Genomic DNA, 23,101 nt, shown 5'->3' with positions numbered 1-23,101 from the left:
GTTGGGAGCTGAGACATATACACGTCGAAAGATAAATAACACCTTAATGGAACAAGAAAATCATTTCAGTTTAATGAAAAGAGTATTGACCTAGGAATTTGGAGACCCAGCTTTTTTTTCCTGACTTCTCATAACTTGAAATAGAAACTTAAGAAAGTCACTCATCCTGATTGGTCTTCAATTTCTCTGTCTATAAAGAGGCAATGATGAGATGATACCTATATTCAATTAAATTCAGGAAACATTTGTTAAGCACCTGCTATGTGCCAGGCACTGTGCTAAGTTCTGAGGATACAAAAAGAGGCAAAAAAAAAAAAAACAGTTCCTGCTCTCAAGGAGCTTACAATCTAATGTGGTTGTGGTAATTGATGACTTGAACCCTAGGAAGTAGGATAGTTATAGTAAGAGTAAGGTATTTAGGCTGGGGAAGAGGGTTGTCTTTTATGAGAAGAAGAGGGATTAACAAAGGCAAGTATAGGCTTGTAAGACTTGAAGTTGTAAAGAACTTTACAGAGAAAGAAGTCCAATTCCTTTATTATATATATAAAGAAACTAAGGCTAAGAGGTGATATAACTTGCTTAAGATAAAATAGGTAATAAGAAGCAAAGTTGGACTTTAAAACCAGGTTTTCTGCTGCCATATAGATTATTCCCTATGCCATTGTGTACTATGTATTTTCACCTAGACTGACTCTGGACACTGCACACAGGAGGAGAGAATGTGGAAGACAGAGGTTCCAGATACTGCAGGCCAGTGAAGTTCAAGGTTCTTAGAATTTGGAGTTGCACTTGCCAGTAACATTGAAGTAGCTATAATCTTGGATTGAAATTAAACTTAACACTGGGTTCCCATCTAGACAGAGCATCAAAAAGAGAAACAGCAAATATATATATATAGATAGATATATAGATATATATATAGATATATATAAACAAATTCTAAAGTTAACCATTTAAAAAAATGTTACTTTTAATCTTTCTCAGAAAAAAAATACAAAGAACTATGAGCTAGATTTTCTGTCTTTGTTCTTCCCCCCTGTTACCTCATTCATTGCCAAACTGCTTTATCCTAGAAGGAAAAAATAGAAATGTCAAAACTTCAGGCCTCTTTTGTCCAGACTCAAACAGTATCACTTAACTTTGAAGGTAAGACCCCGGGATATATGAAGCTCATGAACTTCTGTGGCAGGCTCTGCCAGTCAAACTTTGATCTCAATTTGAGGTGAGGGAAAGGAGAGAATTCAAACCAAACAATGGCCTGAAGGGATTTCAGATTTTGTAGGTTTAGGAAGCCTCTGGGTTGATGCTTTGAGAAGTCAGTTCTGTTATGTGGGAAATACCTCCTTCCCATCATCAGACCATGAGAAATGCTCTCTTAGGTTGGTCTAATGGTCCATTCACCCAAAGGTTTTCAGTCTGCAGAAGGCATCAAAATGTATTATGACATAGAATCATAAAAGTTCAATGTCCAGAGAAATGTCAGTGACCTTATAAGACAATCCGTATCCCATAAAGAATCACTATTACAAAATTCTCAACAACAGAAGTTGTAAAGCCTCCTCTTGAATTCCTTGACTGAGGAAGATGCTATTACCTTCCAAGGCAATGCCAAAAACTGTGGTATAAACCTAGTTTTTAGGTAGTTTGTTATCTTCCCCCCCCCCATATCAAGCCTAAAATTTCTTATTTTTTTCAATTTCTAACCACTCTTACTAAGTTTGCCTTCTGGGACCAAATAGGAAAAGTTGAGTCATCTTCCAAGATCATAGCCCTTCAAATGCTTTTATGTCAACCTTCATTACCACCCCACCCCTACTCAATCTTCTCTTTTCTAGGATTAACGTCCCTAATTCCTTCAACTCATCCTCAAAAGGCATGGACTTGAAGTCCTTCATAATTTGGACACTCTCCCCAAAAGTTCTTCAGCTCATCAATGTGCCTCTGGTTTCTAGAATTGAACACAACACTCACTCTAGATGTTATTTGACCAGGGAAGAATACACAACAATGCCTCTTTTATGCGGCTAGGTGGTACAGTTGATAGAGTGCAGGAAAACTGAGTTTAAATATGACCTCAGACACTTGCTACTTGTGTGACTGTGAGCTAGTCACTTAATCTCTTCCTTCCTCAGTGTCCTAAACTGTAAAATTGGACTTATAATAGCATCTACCTATTAGATGTTAAGTTGCTGCAAGAATAAAATGAGGTAATATCTGTAAACTGTTTGGCAAACTTTAAAGTGTCATATAAATGCTAGTTATTATTATGCCTAAGATAGTATGAATTTCCTTCTATATCAATAACCACAGTTTATAGAGCAAGGAAGGTGATCATCCCACTGTCTTCCGTGTTGGTAATATCCCATATGGAGAATTACATTAAATATTTGGTGCCAGAGTTTAAGAAAGAGAGTTAGAAATTTCAACGGGTCTGTAAGAAAATAGGCAGTTTGGTGAGAAAAATTTGTGTGTGTGTGTGTGTGTGTGTGTGTGTGTGGATATATTTCTTTTTTTTCTTCCTTTTTTTTTTCTGTGTGGCTCCAGAGGGAAGCAATGGATGGACTCTGCAGAGAAGCAGATCTCACCCTTATAGAAGAGAGATTTCCCTTATTTTTAAATTTTTTTAAAAAATTTATTTTATTTTAATTTATGGAATAAAACAAACATTTTAATAACATAATAGAATAAAAAAGATGACTATACATGAAACTGCAAATCAATTATGTATAACTTGCTATTCCTTTTAAATTTGTAATAAAGTTCCATATAAGAAGTGTGTCCCAAAGTAGAAGAGGATGCCTCAGAAGCTAATGGGTTGTTTCTCATTAGCAAGAATCTTGATTGGAAGATGAATGGCTACTGTCAGAGATGTTTAGAAGATATTACTTAGATATTGGTACTCTGAAGTCCTTTCCAACTCAGATTCTGAGACTTCAAAACTGTAGGGACCTATTCTTGCTGCAGGACAGTATAACTACATGATGTTTCATCACAATCTAATAATTTGAGCTTGATCTAGAAAGGCAGCACATTGATTCATAAGAAAAATGATGTTGGAGTTAGAAGAACGTTTAGAATTCCAGGAATTATACTTACTGGTTCTGTGATTCTGGGCCTCTAGCCTCAATTTATTCATTCATAAAATGGAGACATTTGAACTACCTTCCTGAAAAGTTATAAGAAAAGCTATCTGCCTGAAGCACTGTAGAAATGGGAGTAACAGAAGTGGTGTGGCCTTTGTTTGTTTGTTCTAGATTGGTTCTTCCTATCTCACCCAGAATGCCAGTGCAGAGGGCACTTATGGGCCAAAATCTACCACTGATTGAAATGGGAACTTTGACCTCCTCTGTTTTTCTAGCTGAGCCAATTTGCCTGCCTTAGGCAACCTAGTAGGCCTTAACTTCTTAACATCATATTGGTGCCAAACTTAGTTTAGAGGCCAAGATGACAGAGTAAAAGCAGTGACTTGCTTGTGCTGTCCCCCAAATCCCTCCAAATACCTATAAAAATGGCTCTAAACAAATTATAGAGCAGCAGAACCCACAAAAAGACAGAGTGAAACAAATTTCCAGCCCAAGACAACCTGGATGGTTGATTGGAAAGGTCTATTATGCCAGGCTGGGAGAGGAACGCAGTTCAGCATGAGCATGCAGGCAAAGATCAGGCCTCAGTGAACCTGGAGCAGCCCTCAGAGGACTGAATCACAGGCAGCTGTGGCAGTTTCCAGACTTCTCAACCCACAAATGCCAAAGACAACTTTAGAAAGTCAGGAGGAAAGGTCTGTGACAGAGGTGAGAAAGAAGCTTGGTCCCAGCTCCAGTCCCAGTGCAGCCCCGGGGCAGCAGCTGCTTCTGGAGCTATTGACCCACAGACTGAGGGGAAATTGAGTGACTAATCAGAGGGGAATTGCAGAGATCTCCTTGCTGGTGCTGAGGCAGAATTCTCTTGCTTTGCCAGTGCATGGATCTGGGTCACAGTTCTGGGTGGTGGTCCTGGGGTGAGGAGGAGCACTGGAAGGAGTGACTTCACTACAAGCTGTAGAGGGAATCCTCCTCACAGTTCCAAGGCAGAAAAGAGTGCTTGTGGTCATTCATAGACCAGAGCACAGGCCAGGAAAGGAGTAAATATCTTGCCCTTGATCATACCACCTTGGAAGAACTGAAAATTTACAGGTCCCTAGAAGTATCTCTGAAAACAGCTGTGCAAAACCCCCGAAGCTTGGGACAGTACATTCTCCACACTGGAAGCAGGCCCTTACCTTAACAAAGAGTTTAAAACTCAAGTAATTGGCCAGGAACATGAGCAAACTGCACAAAACAAGTCAGACCATAGAATCTTTCTTTGGTGTCAAAAGATCAAAACATACAACCAGAAGAAGACAACAAAGTCAAAGCTCCTACATCCAAAGCCTCCAAGAAAAAATATGAGTCAGTCCCAGGTCATGGAAAAGCCCAAAATGGATTGTGAGAAGCAAGTAAAAGAAGTAGAGGAAAAACTGGGAAGAGAAATGAGAGTGATGCAAGAAAATCATGAAAAACAAACTTAATTTAGACACCCAGTTGGCCTAGCCTACTGCATCTCAGAACTCCTTAGCTCAAACAAGCCATCAACTACAGCCTACCAAGTGGCAGAAATTATGGGAGTGCCTATCAACTCCCAAGGAGTGGCTCTTGTGTCCTTGTGCCCAAGGACAAGAAACCCTAATTCATAGGACACTTGGTCATCTCACTTTTTCAAAAGACTACTGTGAACATAACTGCAGCATCTGTACCAGATTTTGATGTAGAGAATGAAGAAGTGAAGAAATGCTATAAATAATTTAGCAAGATTTTTTAAATGAGATCAATAGCATAGTGCTTAGTACATAGTAAGAACTTAATAGATGAATGTTGATTGATGGGTTCTTGGTGATGGTGGAAGGTGGTGAAAAATATTTTGGAAAACATGATTTAGAATAAATATATTCTTTAAGTTTCCAGGTGTGTTAAACACTGAACAAAATCTCTTTCTGTCTCTCTCTCTGTCTCTCTGTCTCTGTCTCTTTCACACACACACACACACACACACACCCTGAAGTTGACTATACGTTAACAGACAAGAAATTAATAGTTACTAACAGAGGAGTCATTTGACAATCAATTCTCTGTGTATAGCCAGATCATTGATCAACAATACCTAAGATAAGAATCAAGACTAAATGATAAGTTAGACTAATGATGAGAAAACATTATATTCAATTACAACTTTTACCAGATATACTTAAACAAGCTGTTGACTGAAAGAAAGAAAATAGATGAAAGTAAATAAATTAACTCCCACTGGCACTATTTTTCAAAGAAGTTAATCAAGTATCAAAACAGTTGCTACAAGAGGGGACCAAAAGGGTCTACCTAGCAGATATTTTACCTTCTTGAAAACTTTAAAGAGATGGAAGCCATTGTCAATGCCTGTTTAGAGTAGAAGTTCCTAAACATTACAGAAGAGTATGGGAGAATATTACTGATACCATCTCACACAATAGTAAAAAAAAGTAAAGGAAAAAGAAACCTATAGAAAACATGACATGAAACCTGAGTAAATGATGTTATCCTTGAAGCATTTATACATGACACTTAAAAGAACACAGCAAATAGAGGGAAATGGAAAAGATTTGCCAGCATTTCACAACCAATTTTTATCATTGATTACTGTGGAATCACATTTCAACTCTCACACTTTAGTTCTCAATGAGCTATAGGAAGAGATGAAATGAAAAAGAGCTCAAAAAGAGTATCTGGCACAGAAAAAAAAAAGGCAAACATAAAAAACCTATGTTTGAGGTGATAATTTTAGAAGCACACTCAAGGAACTATTTTCAAAATATACCAAAGGAGGCAAAATTCTAAAATAATGAAAAAGGCCATGAACATTTGCTTTTGCCTCCTCCTGCCTCAAATGTGAAAGGATACTCACCAGCAATGACTGGACCAAATACTAACCTTTTCACCTCTAGAAAATCTTTATGATGATGGTCTACACATACATTAAGGGCATCTTTGATGAAAATATGAAAACAGAAGGCAGAAAACTGTTCAGATTTCTTTTGTTCCTTTGCAAAAGAGATTGGCCTTTTTACTGGAAATGATAGAACAAAAATAAACATCAGGGAGGTGATTCCTAAGATAAGGAAACACTAAGAGGGCACCCAGCTTGATGAGCTCAAATTATCTGATCCAGATGATCTCCCTGATTGGACATTGAAAGAATTGGCAGGCATGATTGATGAGTCACTGTCAGTGATAGTTGGAAGATCCTGGAAAATAAGACAGAGGGACCATGTGATTGGATATGAGCAAATATCTTGATTTTCAAAAGAGGGAAAAGTACTGAGTCTGTAAACTGTATGTTAGTTATCTTGACTTTGGTTCCCAGGAAAATTATTGAACAGGTGATTAAAGAGATGTTTGATAAATATCTGGAAGCACAGGTAGAGATTGCAAAGAGTTGTATGAATCCATATTCATCATTAGGTCATGCCAGACTAACCACGTTTCCTTTTCTGAAAGAATTTTTGTTGTTGTTCAGTCATTTCAATTGTGTCTGATTCTTCATGACCCCATTTGAAGTTTTCTTAGAGTGGTTTCTCATTTCCTTTTCTATCTCATTTCACAGATGAGGAAACTAAGGCAAACAGGTTAACTAATTTGCTCAAGGTAGTATCTGAGGCCAGATTTGAACTCAGGTTTTGCTGACTCCAGGCTTAGCACTGTATCCACTGAGCTACCTAGCTGCCCTCTGACAGAATTACTAAAATAATAAAATAAATTAGTGCTATAGATATAGGTTGCCTGGATTTTAGCAGAGCTTTTGATAAAATTTCCTATATTCTTTGTGTGGAGATGATATTTGATGAATATAAAATATAATACATTCAGAATTGGTTGGATGGTCAAAGAGTAGGTATTAAAGGTTTAATGTCAGTGTGGCAGGAGGTCTCTAAGTGAGTAACCCAGAAATTCCTGGGCCCTGTGTTAACATTTTTTATTAAAGACTTGGATGAAAGCAAAAAATGCATGGTCACCAAATCAAGAATCATTATTAACAAAATCAAGAAGCATTTTTAACAAATACTATCAGGATCTGAAAGGATCTTAACAGACTAGAGCATTGAGTTAAATCTACCAAGATGAAATTCTATAGGGATAAGTATAAGATTATATTGAGCATTAAACTATCATTCATAATTATAAGATGGGGGAGGCATGGATGGAAAGCAGTTAGTCTGAAAAAGTTCTGGTAGTTTTAGTAGACTGCAACTAAATAGGAATTAGCTGTGGGATGTGGTAACTAGAAAATCACATGCAAAATTGAAGTCCATAAAGAGGGGCATAGCTTCCAGTAATAGGAAGGTGATAGTCCCATTGTACTTTGTCCTTGTTGACTACGTCTGGAATGAGGTGTTCAGTTCAGGGCACCATTGCTTAAACAGGACATTGAAAAGCTAGAGAGTATCAATAAGGAAAGCAACAAGGAAAGAAAGGGCCTGGAGTCATACTGCATAAGAAACTGGGAATATTTAGCATGTAGTTGATAAGAGTTGAGACACATGATATTTGTCTTAAAGTATTTGAAAGACTACTTTTTTGGAGGAAGGATCATACTTATTCTCTTTGTCTCCAGAAGGGAGAACCGGCTACAATGGGTGAAAATTAATGTAACAGTATAGATAGATATAAATATAGATATATCTCAAGTAGGCACTGCATATGGACAGTGAGTAGTCTGGGGCCAGAATGCAATAAGAGGAAGGGAATAAGCTTGGTGGAATAATTGTGAAGTGTTTACAAGGATCACAAGCTATTTCATGACATGAAAGTCCATTTAAAATTATTATCTTTTGTTTTTAAATCACCCAAATATCCTCCCCATTCCTCCTCCTACCACCTACCAGAGAGTCATTCCATATAACAAACAGTATTTTTTCAAAGAAAGAGAAAGAAGAAGAGAAAAAAGCATTCAGCAAAGCCTATCAATACATTAAAAATTTCAGTATAATTGCAATTTTCCATACTTGTGGACCCCAAAACCTCTGCAAAAGTAGGGGTTGGGGCAAAAGTGTTTCCTCATATCTTTTGTTTAGGGCTAAGCTTGTTTGTTTGTTTTTTTTTTGTAATTTTTAAATATTCACTTTCAATTGTCTTATAGTTGTACTTCCTTCCATTTACATTGCTATAGTTTCATTGTGTCTATCTCTTTCTGCTTATGTCAGTCTACATTAATTCATGTAAATCTTTCCATGTTTCTCTGCTTTTAACATATTTGTCATTTATTATTGTATAGTAATATTGCACTACATTCATGCACTATACTTTGTTTAGCCACTTCCCCAATTGGTGGAAGAAAAGACCATCCTTTTATTACCAAGAATCTCCTTGTGATGTTATGTGGCTATGAATTAAGGAATACCATGATGTTTCAAAATTAAAAATTGTAAGTGATCTAAAGGTCAATGAATGGATGTAGTAGCCTGAAGCATAAAACTAAGGATGACTTGTACTCACTAATTTGTGCAAAAGTCACCATTAAGGACATGTATGACTAGCAAAAAATAAATGTAGGTCATTCTTATGGTCAAAGCCTAGTATTGTGCCAATATCATTACAATTTTAAAGTACCTAAGGCACGATCTCCAATGGTTGAATAGATCCTCTGTGGCATATTTACAAGAGGATATAGATCTGATTCATGCAGTCTGAGAAGGAATGGATGGGCTATGATCAACACATATAGAAGCAGGTACCCACTTAATGAGATCAGAGATTCATCTAAGTTATCAGAGTACCATTGTTGGCCCTGTGGCTTGGTCATGGGCTTAAGAGTTGGAAAACCTCTAGGCATTAGATCCGCCTAGATATGACTCTGCTACTTACTATTTTGTGATAAGTATTTATCACTATTTTGGCTAGTAAAGTAATCTCTTTAAAATCAAAGAAGTGGACTGGATGATTTCTCATTTTTAACTTTCCCCCCCACCTATTAAGCATTTATCTTCTCTCCTTCCCAACTCTCCGCCCCCTAAATGGGAAGAGAAAAAGAAAAGCCAAATTTTTGTAAATAATGTGAATAGTCATGCAAAACAAAGTCCTATATGAATCATGTCCAAAAATGTATGTCTTCTTCTGCATATTGTATCTATACCCTCTCCATCAGGAGCTGAATAGTATGCTTCCTCCTCAGTCTTCTGGAATCATGCTTCATCACAGATTGATCAAAGTTCTTAAGTCTTTCAAAGTCTTTCTATTTACAGTACTGCTATTATTTTCTAAATTGTTCCCTGATTCTTCTCTCTTCACTTTGCATCTTTTCATATTTGACTATTCTATTTCTAAAATTCCCTCTTGCTCTAACATTCTTTGACTATTTCTTTTTATATGACTACTGATTTAGCAATAAAAACAAGCTTTTTGAGGATGGGGAATGATTTTTGTTTGCCTTACACTTAGCAGAGTGCCTTGAATGTAATAAGTGATCAATAAATGTTGATTGAATTGAATTGGGTCTCTACCAGGAACCTTTTTTCCCCAGATGTCTCATTATTTTGACTATTTCATGTGTGTATGAGGGAGTGGGGGGAGGTAAGATAGCCTTTGATATCTTAATGACATGATGGGAGACATTTTTCTCCTAGATTTCATCCTCAGACCTCTGATAGATGGGAGCTAAATAATTAAGGGATAGTAAAATGGGAAGAATTCCATCTTTCATTCTTTTACCTCATGAGGAAGTATAAGAATTAGGCTTGACAAGAGTCTCTTAGCTTCGTTTATGAAAATAACTCTACCATGCAATCTTCTCCTTCACAGTTCCAATTCATTTCTGACCCCAAAAGCTTTCTTTTAAAATCTCTCTTTACCTGGCATGAATATAAAAGAGAAGCACTTGTTGTTATCTGGTTCTCTAGGAAATTTAGTCTGGTGAGACCTTCTGCCTTGGTATTTTTATCTCCCATCTGTACTTCTCAGTTTCTTTGGTGGTCTATGTGCCTTTGGCTTCACAGAAAACACCAAAGAATGGCAAAGGTTCCTCCACTCACCCTTGATGTATGCTGCACAATTACAGAAGCAGTCTTATAATCAATGTAATTGAAGATCAGAGTTAATGAGGACCTCAGTGTCTGTGCAGTCCCCTGAGCAATGCCGGGCTTCAGATGTTAGATAAGGAAATGATTGGGCTGAACTGAAAATCTATTTGGCTAATTAGATGATGCATATTCCCACAAGCCAGGGGGAGAGAAAAATATATTTTAAAAATAAAGAAACATCACAGTTTTAAAGCAGAGATTTGGGCATGGATTCATCTCAGAACCACTGCTCTCTGGAGAGAGAGATGTGAGGAGACAACAGAAAGATACATTTGCTGCAGAGCCAAACAGATGAAAGGAGGGTCCAAGAAAAACATGGGGGATTCTGAAGCATAGGGAAAGATGAATCTCCTTTTTTTATGAAATAGGATTTAGTTCCCAAGGTGATCCTATAGCCTATTATTGAGTCCTTGCCATTTATTCATTTATATAAAGAACATTTATTGAACGGTTACTAAATGTATTTCTCTGGTCAGAAAATGAAAACTGTGAGGCAATGGGTTTACCTTTTTACCTTGGATGCCAGGAAACTTAAAAACATATTCTGTGCTGAACTGCAATAGTTAGTTGACTGACCTTGAATACTTGCAAACGTCACTTCTCTTTCCTTTAGATTAAGAGTTCTTAAGCTGTGGTCCATGGACTCCTGAGGGGTTCATGGAGATATTTCAGGGGAATCCAAAAATGAGAAAAAATTACATCTTTATTTTCACTAATCTCTAAAAGAAATCTAGTGTTTTCTTCAGTTATGAATGTAGACAACCAATGATTATTTTGAGAAGGGGGCCATAGGCTTCACCATACTGCCAAAGGGGTCCATGATACAAAAAAAGGTTAAAAAAATCAGCATTATAAATGTTCTCTGTTCTGATTTTCTCTAAATGCCTTATTTTGCATTATGCTTTAGTCTTCAAATTGCTTCAAGTGTTTGCGTTTGTTGTTTTATGATAAAAATAGTTTACATTTATATAAATATATATGTATTTTTATGGTTTCAAAGTCAGTAAGTCAGTAAGCATTTATCAAGGGCCTATTATATGCTAGGCACTGGGTAAGTTTTGGTGCTTTAAATATATTATTTCATTGTGTCTTTATAATAGCCTTGTGATATACAGACATTATAAATATCATCATCCCTGTATCACACATGTGGAAATTGAGGCTGTGAGAATTGACTGGTTCAAAACCATATGGCAGCACTCCACTTTTTTCCTAATTCCAAAAGCAAGAGTCTTGTTCATAATACTTAGAAACATTTGGTCCAATATTGTCCCTTTACAGATAACAAAGATGAGTCCTAAAGAGTTCAGGAGACTTATCCAAGGCCCTCCTACTATATCACAGGGGCCCAAACATATTATGGATAAATAGGCATTTCTACCTCTGCATAAAATAGATAAATTGTCCTAGAAAGTAGTAAGAGAAACCAGTCTATATCATGTAATGCTATAAGGAATATATAGCTTCATATACATTTTTTGTGTCCTCTACATGGAGCTGTATGTTGCCTTCTAATGTATCTGTATCACTACTGGAAAAAAATTAAAGTATCTTTCTGTCTACTCACAGGTAGCAGCTTTGTGGTGAGTGAGGGGAGCTACCTGGACATCTCCGATTGGTTAAACCCAGCCAAGCTTTCCCTTTATTACCAGATTAATGCCACATCTCCCTGGATAAGAGACTTATGTGGGCAGAGGACCACTGATGCCTGTGAGCAGCTCTGTGATCAGGAAACAGGTGAGCCAACAGAAGGGGTGTCCACATCAGGATTGAGTAGGGGATGAAGAGAAACAATCTAAATGAATTCATTGGTGTACCATCTGTATCTGCTCCCTGTGCTTAAAGTCGTAATCAAGGATGGAGGTCTCTGAGTATCAGCCTTAGTAATTCTACAATACAGTCTTAACTCATTATTGCCACAGGCCCATTTTGTTTTGTTGTTTGATAATTAGTCAAAACTTCTTGCTTTTGTTTTGGGTGAGGCATTACTATATGAGAGGAAAAAAGCATGGTATCATAGAATGTTGAGGCTGGAAAGGAATGGAGGAAAGAGAACACTAGAACCTAAAAACTTAAGCTAGAAGGAACCTGCCCAGAATCATGGTCTATGGAGTTGACAAGGATCTCAAAAATTGTCTAGCTTAACCCATAACTTGAAAAGGAATCTAGTCTTTGATATCTTTGACTTAACGATATCTGTATTCTACTTGAAGAATGTCCACTGTCTCTCAAGACAGCCCATTCTAATAATTTAGGAAGTACACCCTTCCCCTTACCTTAAGCTGAAATGTGTTTCTTGGGTGCTTACACCCATCAGTCCTAAACTATATTAATAGAAGTAATGTGTCTTTTCATTCTTAGTCTAACTCTAATTCTCCCACCTCTTCCTTGTATGCCCTCTTGGACTCCATGAAACAAGCATACAAACATAATCCCTTTCCCATAGTTGACAAACTTTTCAGATATTTGAAGACATATCCCCAGGCCAAACATCTAGTTCCTTCAACTAAACCTTTGAGGTCACAGTCTCCAACCCTCTTGTAATCCTTGTCTGCCTCTTCTGAATGTGCTTGTCATTGTCTTTCCTAAACTATGAGTCCTAGAGCTGAACAAAATGCTACATGTGATCTCACTGAAATGAAGGATAGTTATACTATTATGACCCTTGCTCTGAAAACTGAGCCTCTCTTAAATGCATTCCAATTTGAATTATCTTTTTTCACTTTGTGTTATACTTAGAATGTAGAATGTCAGAACGTAACTTCTCTCATCTTAGAGCTGGAAGGAACTTTGTAAATTATCTAGTACAGAACCATCAGTTTACAGATGTGCAGATGCAGAAATTGAGGCCTAGAAAGGGGACATTTTTTCTATTATGGTCATACAGTGTTAATGTCAGAACTAAGACTGTAACCTAGGTTTTCTGACTCCCAGTATGTGTTCTTTCCTTTTACAGTGTTATTCCAAAGTATGTCTGGGAGGAATTTCTGGAGGAATAGATAAGAGTACCATAAGGTTGCTAAGCCATGCCAATAGACATAGGAAACTTAGATTTCTCTTGTTGCTGCTATTTATTTGTTTCAATTTTGTCCAACTCTTCATGACCCCATTTGGGGTTTTTTTGGCAAATATACTAGAATGGTTCACTATTTCCTTCTCCAGCTAAGTGACTTGTCCAGTGTCACATAGCTAGTAAGTGTCTGAGGCCAGATTTGAACTCAGATAGATGAGTCTTCTTTACTTCAGGTCCAGCACTCTGTCCACTGTTCCACCTAGATGCCCAGATTTCTTTTACAATAGCCTAGTAAATAAAATGGAAGAGATGTGGAGTAATGGTCGAGTTAAGTGGAATTGGGATCTGGTTGAATGCCCATTTCCAAATAATAGTTATTGATACGACAACCTTTAGAGACTTCTAATAAGATGGTCCCAGATTCTATCCTTAGTCCTGTTCTTTTCAGCTTTTTGTCAGTGTCTTGGATTAAGGCTCATAAATGACTTGATGTTAAATTTATCAATGATGCTGTGCTGTGAAGGATAGCTAACATGTTAGTTGACAGACTTGGGGTCCAAAGAAGTCAACAAAAATGGATCCTATCTAAATCAAATATCATAAGGCCACGTGCTTGACTTCAAAATGTTGCCTGCTCAAATGTAGGATAAAGGACTTATGACTAGACAGTAGTTAATGTGAAAGTAATTTAAGTGAACTTCAGTCTCAGTAAGACCTTGAGTAGAGTGTCCAGAATGAGTGAGGTGACAGTCCAGTTGTGTGCTGCTACTACTCTCAAGTCTCATTTGGAGTACTGTATGTAGTACCAAGGGCTAAGTTTTTCCAATGTATTTTACTTTTCTCTAATTACCTTAAAACAATTTTTTAACATTTTTTTAAAGTTTTGAATTCCAAATTCGATTTCTCCCTCCCTCCCTCCCCTTCTACTTCCCCAAGACAGTAAGCAATAAGATAAAGGTTATACATGTGCAGTTATGCAAAACATTTTCATACTAATCATTTTGTGTAAGAAAACTCAAATAAAAGAAAAAGAATGAAAGACTGAAAGTGAAAAATAGCATGCTTGAGTCTGCATTCAAATAACAGCAGTTCTTTCTCCAGAAGTGGATAGTATGCTTCATCATTAGTCCTTTGAGATTGTCTTGAATCATTGAGTTGCTAAGAATAGTTAAGTCATTTACAATTCTTCACTGAAGAAGATTGCTGTTACTGTGTACAACATTCTCTTGGTTCTGTTTGCTTCACTTTGCATCAGTTCATGTGTTTCCAGGGTTTTCTGATATCATCCTGCTTGTCATTTCTTATAGCACGATAATATTCCATCACAATCATATACCACAGCTTGTTTAACCATTCCCCAGTTGATGGACATCCCTTCGATTTTCAGTTCTTAGCCACCACAGAAAGAACTGCAATAAATATTTTTGTACAAATAGGTCTTTTTTTCCTTTTTTGATATCTTTGGGATATAGACATAGCAGTGATATTGCTGAATCAAAGGGTATGCACAGTTTTATAGGCAAGGGCCACTTTTTAGAAAGGACAATGACAAGTGGGGAGGTGACCAGCAAGCAATGGCACTCAAAACCATTGCTATATTATGGTCAGTTGAAAGAACTTGGGATTTTTAGTTTATATCAGGAGTTCTTAGTTCAAGGATTCTTAGAGAAGGGGATCTTCAGCTTTTTGTGAAGTGGGCCCTTTTGTTAGTCTGGTGAAACCTATGGACCCTTTCTCAGGGTAATAGCTTTAAATGCATAAAATAAAATACACAGAATAACAAAGAAAACCAATTAATTCTAGAAGCCCAGGTTAAGAACCCCTGGTTTGGAAGCAATACTTAAAGGGTCAAATAATTTGATTACTTTTCTTCAAAGAGTTGAAAGATTATCATAGGGTTAAAGAATCAAATTTCTGCTTGGCCACAGGATCAGGAACAGTGGGTAGAGAAGTTGCAGAGATGCAACTTTAAACTCTATATTAGGAAAACTTCCTAAAAGAAAGAAATGTACAAAAGTGAAGCAGGACTAAGAACAACATTCACATAGGAGGTAATGGACTTTCTATGATTGATGTCTTCAAGTAGAGAGTGAATGACCATTTATTTGGAACGTGAGGAAAGTCCTGTTTAGAGTGGATTTAGTCTGGATGACACTGGGGTCCTTCCAGTTCTAAGATTCCCCGATAACCCTCATGAAAAATAAATTCAGAATGAGATAAAATGCCAGCATTAAGAGATCATTACAAAGGATTGTGGGAGAGCATTGTTCTATTGGTACTGAGTTAAGATAGGAAATAAGGAGCTACATAGGATTTAAAACAATTTTGGATCTTAGAGATTCAATTCAAAAAACATATTTTATATACCCATTATGTGCCAGATACTGTCAGGCACTAAGGATACAAGAACAAAAATGAAAACACTCCCTGGTCCTAAGCAACTTACATTCTGAGGGATTGGGGGGAGTATACCTAGATAGGTAAATTACACACACACACACACACACACACACACACACATATACACACAGTAATTTAGCAGGAAAGGCCTTGTCTTGACTATGTGACTTGAGCTGAGCCTTGAAGGTTGTGAAGAATTCCAAGAGGCTTGTGGTGAGATCATCTAGTAAAATTCTCTTATTATTACAGATAATGAGACTACAACCTAGCCAAGTGAAGTGACTTGTCTAGCGGTGACATGAATAATTAATCAAGCATTTAAGTGCTTACAATGTACCAAGTATAGATACGGGTTCTCAAGATACAAAGGCAAACATGAAGCAGATCCTGACCTCAAAGACCTTACATTCTATGAGGGAGTCATCATGTACCTATATCAGTATACACAAAGTAAATGAAACGTATTTTGGTTGGGTAGGATGAGGTAAAAGAGTGGGATTTGAATTCAAGTTGTCTGACTCTAACTGTATGACCTTGGGAAAGTCACTTAATCTTGTTTGCTTCAGTTTTCTTATCTGTAAAATGAGTGAAGAAGGAAATGACAAACCACTCCAGTATTCTTGCCAAGAAAACCCGTAATGGGAGGGAGAGGGAGGGAGGGAGGGAAAGAGAGACAGAGAGAGAAAGAGAAAGAAAGAGAAAGAGAGAGAGAATGAGAGAGAGAGAGAGAGAGAGAGAGAGAGAGAGAGAGAGAGAGAGAGCAGGAAGACAGTTGCTACTGACAAAACTCTGACCAAGGTCACCAATTTCTTTAGGTCAAAGGCTACATATAGCTAATCAGTCTACAGAAACTTAATGTACCCAGGCTTCTGGATCACTATTCCTGAAATGGTCCTCATTGTAAAACTGACTTTGCTCTCAGAAGGGAAAACTGGAGAGTCAGCTGATACCTCTTTGGGGTAAAATAGCGAGACTCTGGAGAGTCTGGTTTCTTGGGAGAGTTTAGCTGTGTGTCTGTTTCTGCCGTCCTTTGTTGTCTGTCTTCCGGTGGAGAATCTTACACATTGGGGTATGCTATAAGTTGTCAGAGGCCGTAAAACACAACATATACCAAAAAAAAAAAAAAATTGGGCAGTGATGACAGTGTGTCACATCACTCCCAGCTTTGTCCCTGCTAACATCATTTGAGATTTTCCCTCTTCTCTTAGCTGGATCTTTGCTAGAGGTATAGGGATAACTAGCAGTCACAAGTAATGGAAGCCTTATAGTATGATCAGTTTTACAGCAGATCTCTCCTTCTTAATCATGTTTCAGTCAAGTAACTATTCAGATGAGTTTATATTCTCTGATTAAATAATTGGTTGGAAGATCAACAAAGTGTATAACTTGCACTCAAACCAATAGCAACCAGCTGTATTTTCATAAATGTCTTTCATTGTGTAAGTAGGGATTCTTCATGACAACCTCATAAAAGCAATTTTCTCTTTAGTCTCTTTCTTTTTCTTCCCTACCCCCTTGTCTTCCATCTTCCCACATGAGAGAAGGAATACAATATTAATAGCTCACACATGAATAATAATGATAATTATAGCAGCTAGCCTTTATATAGCACTTTGAGATTTGCAAAGTGCTTTAAAATATTTTCTTACTTTATTCTTACTGCAGCCCTGGAAGGTAGGTGCTATTACTACTTCATTTTACAGATGAGGAAACTAAGGCAATCAGAGCGCATGTGACTTGCCCAGGGTCACACAGCTTGTAAGTGTGTGAAGTAGTATTTAAACTCATGTCTTTCTGACAAAATAAGGTAAGTCAGTCAACAAGCATTTATTAATCACGGACTATTTGTCAGGTATTATGTTAAATATTGGATATATATATATAAATTATAGATAGATAAATAGATAAAAAGACAGTTGCTGCTTTTAAGGAACTAACAGTTTAATGGAAGAGATAACATGCAAACATTCATGTACAAACAATAGATATATAGAATAAATTGGAGATAATGAATAGTGAGAAGGCACTAACATTGAAGCAGATCAGGAAAGGTGGTATTAGTAGAAGATAGTATTTTAGCTGGGACCTAAAGGAAAACAGGAGGCTGAGATGAAGAAGAAGAGAATTCTAGGCATTGAGGGCATACAATGTGAATACAAAGTCAGGAATGGAGAATCTTATGTGTGGAACATCAAGGAGACCAGTGTCATTGGATTACAGATTATGTGGAGATTTGGGGTGGGAGTGAGATAAAAGAAGATTGGAAATGTGGAAGGAGGACCAAGTTATAAAGAGTTGGGGAATTAAACAGAGGATTGTATATTTGATCCTGAAGATGATAAGGAGCACCTGTTTTCTGAGTAGATGTGACATGGTTAGACCTGCACTTTAGGAAGATCTCTTCACCAGCTGAGTGGAAGATCCAATGGAGTGAGGAAAGACTTGTGGCGAGGAGCCCCATCAGCAGTTATTTCAATAGTCCAGAAGTGAGATAGTGATGGCCTGTACCAGGGCCATAGCACTGTGGCAGGGGAGAAGGAAGAATATATAAAAGACTCTACAAAGGTAAAACTAATAAGATTTGACAACAGATTAGATATGGGTGTGAAAGAGAGTGAATAATGGAGGATGACACCTAGGTTTCAAGCTTGGGAAACTAGAAGAATGATGGTACCCTTGACAGTATAAAAGAGAAGTTCAGAAGAGGAGAGAGCTTAGGGGAAGGTTTAGTCTTGGACATGTTCAGTTTGAGATGGCTGTGGGATATCTAGTTTGAGATGTCCAACAGGCAGATGGATATGGAATATTGGAGGTCAGGTCTTAGGTTAGCACTGAATAAGTAAATCTGAGAATCATCTGTATAGAGATTATAATTTAATCCAGGGAAGCTAATGGGTGCCACAGTGGATAGTTTTGGGCCTGGAGTTAGGAAGACCTGAGTTCAAATCCAGCCATAGACTCTTCCTAGATGTGTGGTCTTGGGCAAGTCATTTAATCTCTATTGGACTATTTCCTCCACTGTAAAATGAAGACAATAACAGCATCTACCTTACAGGTTCATTGTGAGGGTCAAATGAAATAATATTTGTGAAGCTTTCTTGGCACAGTGCCTGGCATGTAGGAGGTACTATAAAAATGCTTATTTTCTTCCCCTTCCCTTCCCTTCTTTTTTTTTCATTCCTTTGAGATAATCCTGCAAAATAAGAGAGAGATGAAAAACTGCTCAGGACAGAGCTTTGCATACCTATTGTTAGTAGGTGTGCCCTGGATGAAGACTCAGCAAAGAAGATTGAGAAAGAGAGGTGAGCTGCATAGGAGAAGAACCAGGATAGAATAACGTCATGGAGACCCATGCCTGGGGAAAAGAAACTATCAAGGAAAATAAAGTGATTGATAGTATCAAAGTCTTCAGAGGTTAAGAAGGATGAGGATTGATAAAGGCTATTAGATTTTATAATTAAGAGATCATTGATAACTTTGAAGAGAATAATTTCAGTTGAATGATGAAGTCTGATGTCAGACTTCAGAGAGTTAAGAAGTTGGTGAGAGGAAAAGAAGTGTGCCTATACCCTTTGACCCAGCAATACCACTCCTAGGTCTATTTCCAAAGATAATTAGGGGAAAAAAGGAAAAGAGCCTATATGTTCTAAAAGATTTACAGCAGCTGTCTTTGTGGTGGCAAAGAATTGGAAATTTTGGGGATGACCATCAGTTGGGGAATGGCTGAACGAGTTGTGGTATATAATTGTGATGGAATACTGCAGTGCTATAAGAAATGATGAGCTCAATGATCTCAGAAAAATATGAAAAAACTTACATGAAATAATGAAGGGCAAAATGAGCAGAACCAAGAGAATACTGTATACAGTAATATTGTTTTAAGAACAACTTTGAGCAAATACGTCATTTTGACTATTATAAATACTCAAATTAACTATGAAGGACATATGAAGGACATATGAAGGAAGAGACTATCTGCATCCAGAGAAGGAACTGGTACATAGGTGTATAGAATGATTTTACATACACACACACATACATATTTGTATCTAATGGTAGCCGTCTCTACAGTGGGGAGGAGGGAAAATAATTTACATGATAACTTTACTACGTATTTAAAAGGAGTAGCAAATTTTATACATGATAACTTTACTACGTATTTAAAAGGAGTAGCAAATTTTATATAATTTTATATATTTGCAGTTTCATGTGTAATCATTTTTTGTCATACTATGCTATGGAAATTCTTGTTTTATTCCATACATTAAAAATAAAATAAATATGTATTTATTTATTTTGAGGTGAGGCAATTGGGGTTAAATGACTTGCCCAGGATCACACAGCTAGTAAGTGTTAAGTGCCTGAGGATGTATTTGAACTCCTGACTCCAGGGCCAGTGCTCTATCCACTGTGCAACCTAGCTAGAAAAAAGAAAAAAGCCTACTACATATGTTTGTACATATGTTTTTTTTTGAAAGAAAAGAAGGAAGTTGAAGCACCTTTTGTAGATGGTCTTCTCAGGGAGTTTAGCTATAAAAAGGAGGAAAGATATAGAATGATAGCTAGAAGGAAGGGATGGATCAAATGAAGGTTTTTTGAAGATGGGGAAGACATGTGCATGTTTCTAGGTAGTTGGGAAGCAACCAATAAAAAGGAAGAGATTGGAGAAGAGTAAGAGATTAGGGATGATAGAGGGGTCAATCTGCTGGAGAAGAAGAGATTTAATGAGATCACTCATGCATGTAGAGTAGTTATCCTTGGTAAGGAGAAAAGATGCCTCTTCTTATGAGATTTGGGTGAAGGAAGAGAAGGTGGTAGAAGGCATCTGAGTGATGTGAGATAAATAAGAGAAAAGATAAATAAGAGAAAAGATAAATGGCAAATGGTCTCAATTTTTTTCACCGATACATAAGGAAAATGTGTCACCTGAGACTTGAGGAGGTACGAAAAGGTTTAGAAATGCCTCTGTAGTGAGTGGAACATTGAATCAATTAGAGAATTGTAAAAAAGATTCTCTTTGTATATTGCAGGAGCAATTGTGATTATGTAAAATAAATTTATAGTCGATCCAGTTAGCAAAGTTTCATGATTTTTTCTATCTTTGTTCAGCAACTCCAGGAGTAATGCAGATGATGTGAGTAATCCAAAGCTGAGATTTAGAAGGACAAGATCAGTGATAAGATAAAGGGGCAAGAAAAGATGATATTATAGAGTTGAACTGGTTGACTGTGGATTAAGATGCAGTAGGGAGGCAGGTGTATGTAGCCAGTGCAGGGGTGATGACCTGGAAAAGAACTGAAGGGTCAAGTAACTGGTGGTCACAATGAAAATGTAGAACAGGGTTTGGGGTTGCTAGAGAGAGAGGGAGAGAGAGAGAGGTAGATAATGGCAATAGATTATAATCAGATCAGGAAATTTTGGATTATGAACATGTAAGTGGAACATCTGTAGCTGATGATGAGATCAAGGATGTGTAGCCCAACTCTGGAGCTGAGGAAGCATGGAGAATTAGATTATGGTAAATTAGTAAGTTGAAGAACTGGAAGGTTAGGATGTTTGAGAGAGTATCAATATGCATGAGGAAGTCCCCTGGTGTGAAGGTAGGAGTTGGGGAGGAGAGAAAGACTTTGAGCCAGGTACTGAATTCATTGAAGAAAGGAAAGTGTCCTAGATATTAGTAAGCAAGAACTACCAAAATTTGATTGGGCAGTAGTCATGGATTGGGTGAACCTCAAAGGAGAAGAGGTTACTGAATGATTGTGGTGGAAGGGAGAGCGTGGAAGTGGCAATGGAGAACAAATAATATTTTCAATTATCTAACCTCAAACAGTGAGTGGTCATGTGAAGTGAGAATGATTAGGAAGAAAGAAAAAAGGAAGGAAGAAAGGAAGAAGATTAAAGGAAAGGAATGGAAAGGAGAGGAGAGGAGGGGAGGGGAGGGGAGGTGGAGAAGGGGTAGGGAGGGAGGCGAAGGGAGAGGAGGGAAAGGAAAAAAGAAAAAGGCCTACTACATGTGTTTGTACATATACCTTTTTTGTACATCGACCTTTTTCTCTTTTATTTACCCCTAAGTGCTTTTCCTGAAAATAGTTGAGCAAAATTAGTGTGATTGAAACTAATAGCACAACACTTTCCACTATAGTTATTTTCCAGTTGTTAATAGAAAGAAAGGATATCTGCTTTAAATTTGATACTGTGGTACCAGCATTGTATATTAGATTTTATCAGAGTTTTTGTTGCCACTCCATGTTTACTTTATTTACACTCTAATAACCAGTATTTTTAACTCTATGTCCTTCCCTCTATGTAACCTCATAAAGTTTTTCCATATTCCTTGTTTTCATATTTATCATTCCTTATAGAATGGTAATATTCCCTTACATTCATGTATCACAGCTTGTTCCACCATTTCCCTATCCCTTGCATCTAGCTTGTTTCCAGCTTTCTGTTATTATAAATAATGTACAATTCACTGCCCTTTTTACTACACTCACTACCTAGAAATTCAGCATTTTATTTTCCTTAAAAAAGGCCAGGGACAGCAATCCTTTGCTAAGGGTAACATCAGGCCAGAGACAGGGCTGAGAGGCAGCAGTCTATAGGTCAGTGAGCTAATATGGATAGAGGAACATGGGAAATTAAATTCTTTTAAGAGAGGCAGAGTGGGACATTTAAAACCCCCTGTCCATCTGACTCTGATTTCTCTTTCCAGATTGCTTTGACATTACTTTTGTGTCTCAAACACTACATTTCAGTCAACTGGTCTGCTTGATGCTCTACATACATGACATTTGATTTCCGTCTCCTGCACCTTTGTACAAGCTATGTCCTGTGTCTGTAATGCCTTCCTTCTTTATATCTACCTCAAAAGATTCCTTTTGTCCTTCCAAGTTCAGCTCAGTTCCCAATTTCTACATTAAACCAAGCTGATTCACCCCCAGTTGTCAGTGAATCCCCTTGAAACTGCTTATATGTACTTTATATATAAAATTCATGTTTATTTAAAACATATATGTAGATATTGCTTTCACTGATAGAATATCAATTTCATGAGGGCAGAAACTATTTCAATTCTGTATTGGCATCATTATTGCCTGACTCATAGTATCCACTTTATAAATACAGAATGAATGAATGAATGAATGAATGAATGAATTAATTAATTAATTAATTAATTAATTATTTAATTAATTGAATGACTGAAAAGAACTGAAAAGAAACTTGGAGATTATCTAAGTGCAAATTGCAACAGTATGCTTTAGTGGAAAAGGAGTGCCTGACTTTGATGGAATAAGAAGACAAAGATTGAATCCTGACCTTGAAACTTATTAAACTGTGACCTTGGGACCTCTCTGAACCTCAGTTTCGTTATATAAAAATATATGAACTCCCTATTCTGTTCAGCTGATACAGAGAAGGCTATAAGCTTAAAAAAAACTATAGAAAATGAGTCATTATTATTATGCTGAACTTAGTGGCATGACTGGTAGCAGGGTAGAGGGTAGAATTAGTGACAAATTCAACATTAAAGTCCCTACTTCTGCAACATGTGAATCTTCTTTGCTTTT

General features: G+C 37.1%; 1 protein-coding gene across 2 annotated transcripts in view; it reads left to right on the top strand.

Annotated features, from left to right (window-relative positions):
* The window catches only part of LOC114047046 (astrotactin-2), a 1,078,351-nt gene that overhangs the window by 400,401 nt on the left and 654,849 nt on the right, over positions 1-23,101 (top strand). For both annotated transcript variants that reach the window (XM_027867720.1, XM_027867721.1), the window contains exon 7: positions 11,690-11,857. In XM_027867720.1, the coding sequence (XP_027723521.1) occupies positions 11,690-11,857 (168 nt within the window). The remainder of the gene's footprint in view (positions 1-11,689; positions 11,858-23,101) is intronic.

Source organism: Vombatus ursinus, unplaced genomic scaffold (genome assembly GCF_900497805.2).
Source record: "Vombatus ursinus unplaced genomic scaffold, bare-nosed wombat genome assembly UNPS02014786.1, whole genome shotgun sequence".
Taxonomy (NCBI): domain Eukaryota; kingdom Metazoa; phylum Chordata; class Mammalia; order Diprotodontia; family Vombatidae; genus Vombatus; species Vombatus ursinus.
The sequence above is the reverse complement of the archived record's forward strand: the minus strand, read 5'-3'. Positions and strand labels throughout refer to the sequence as shown.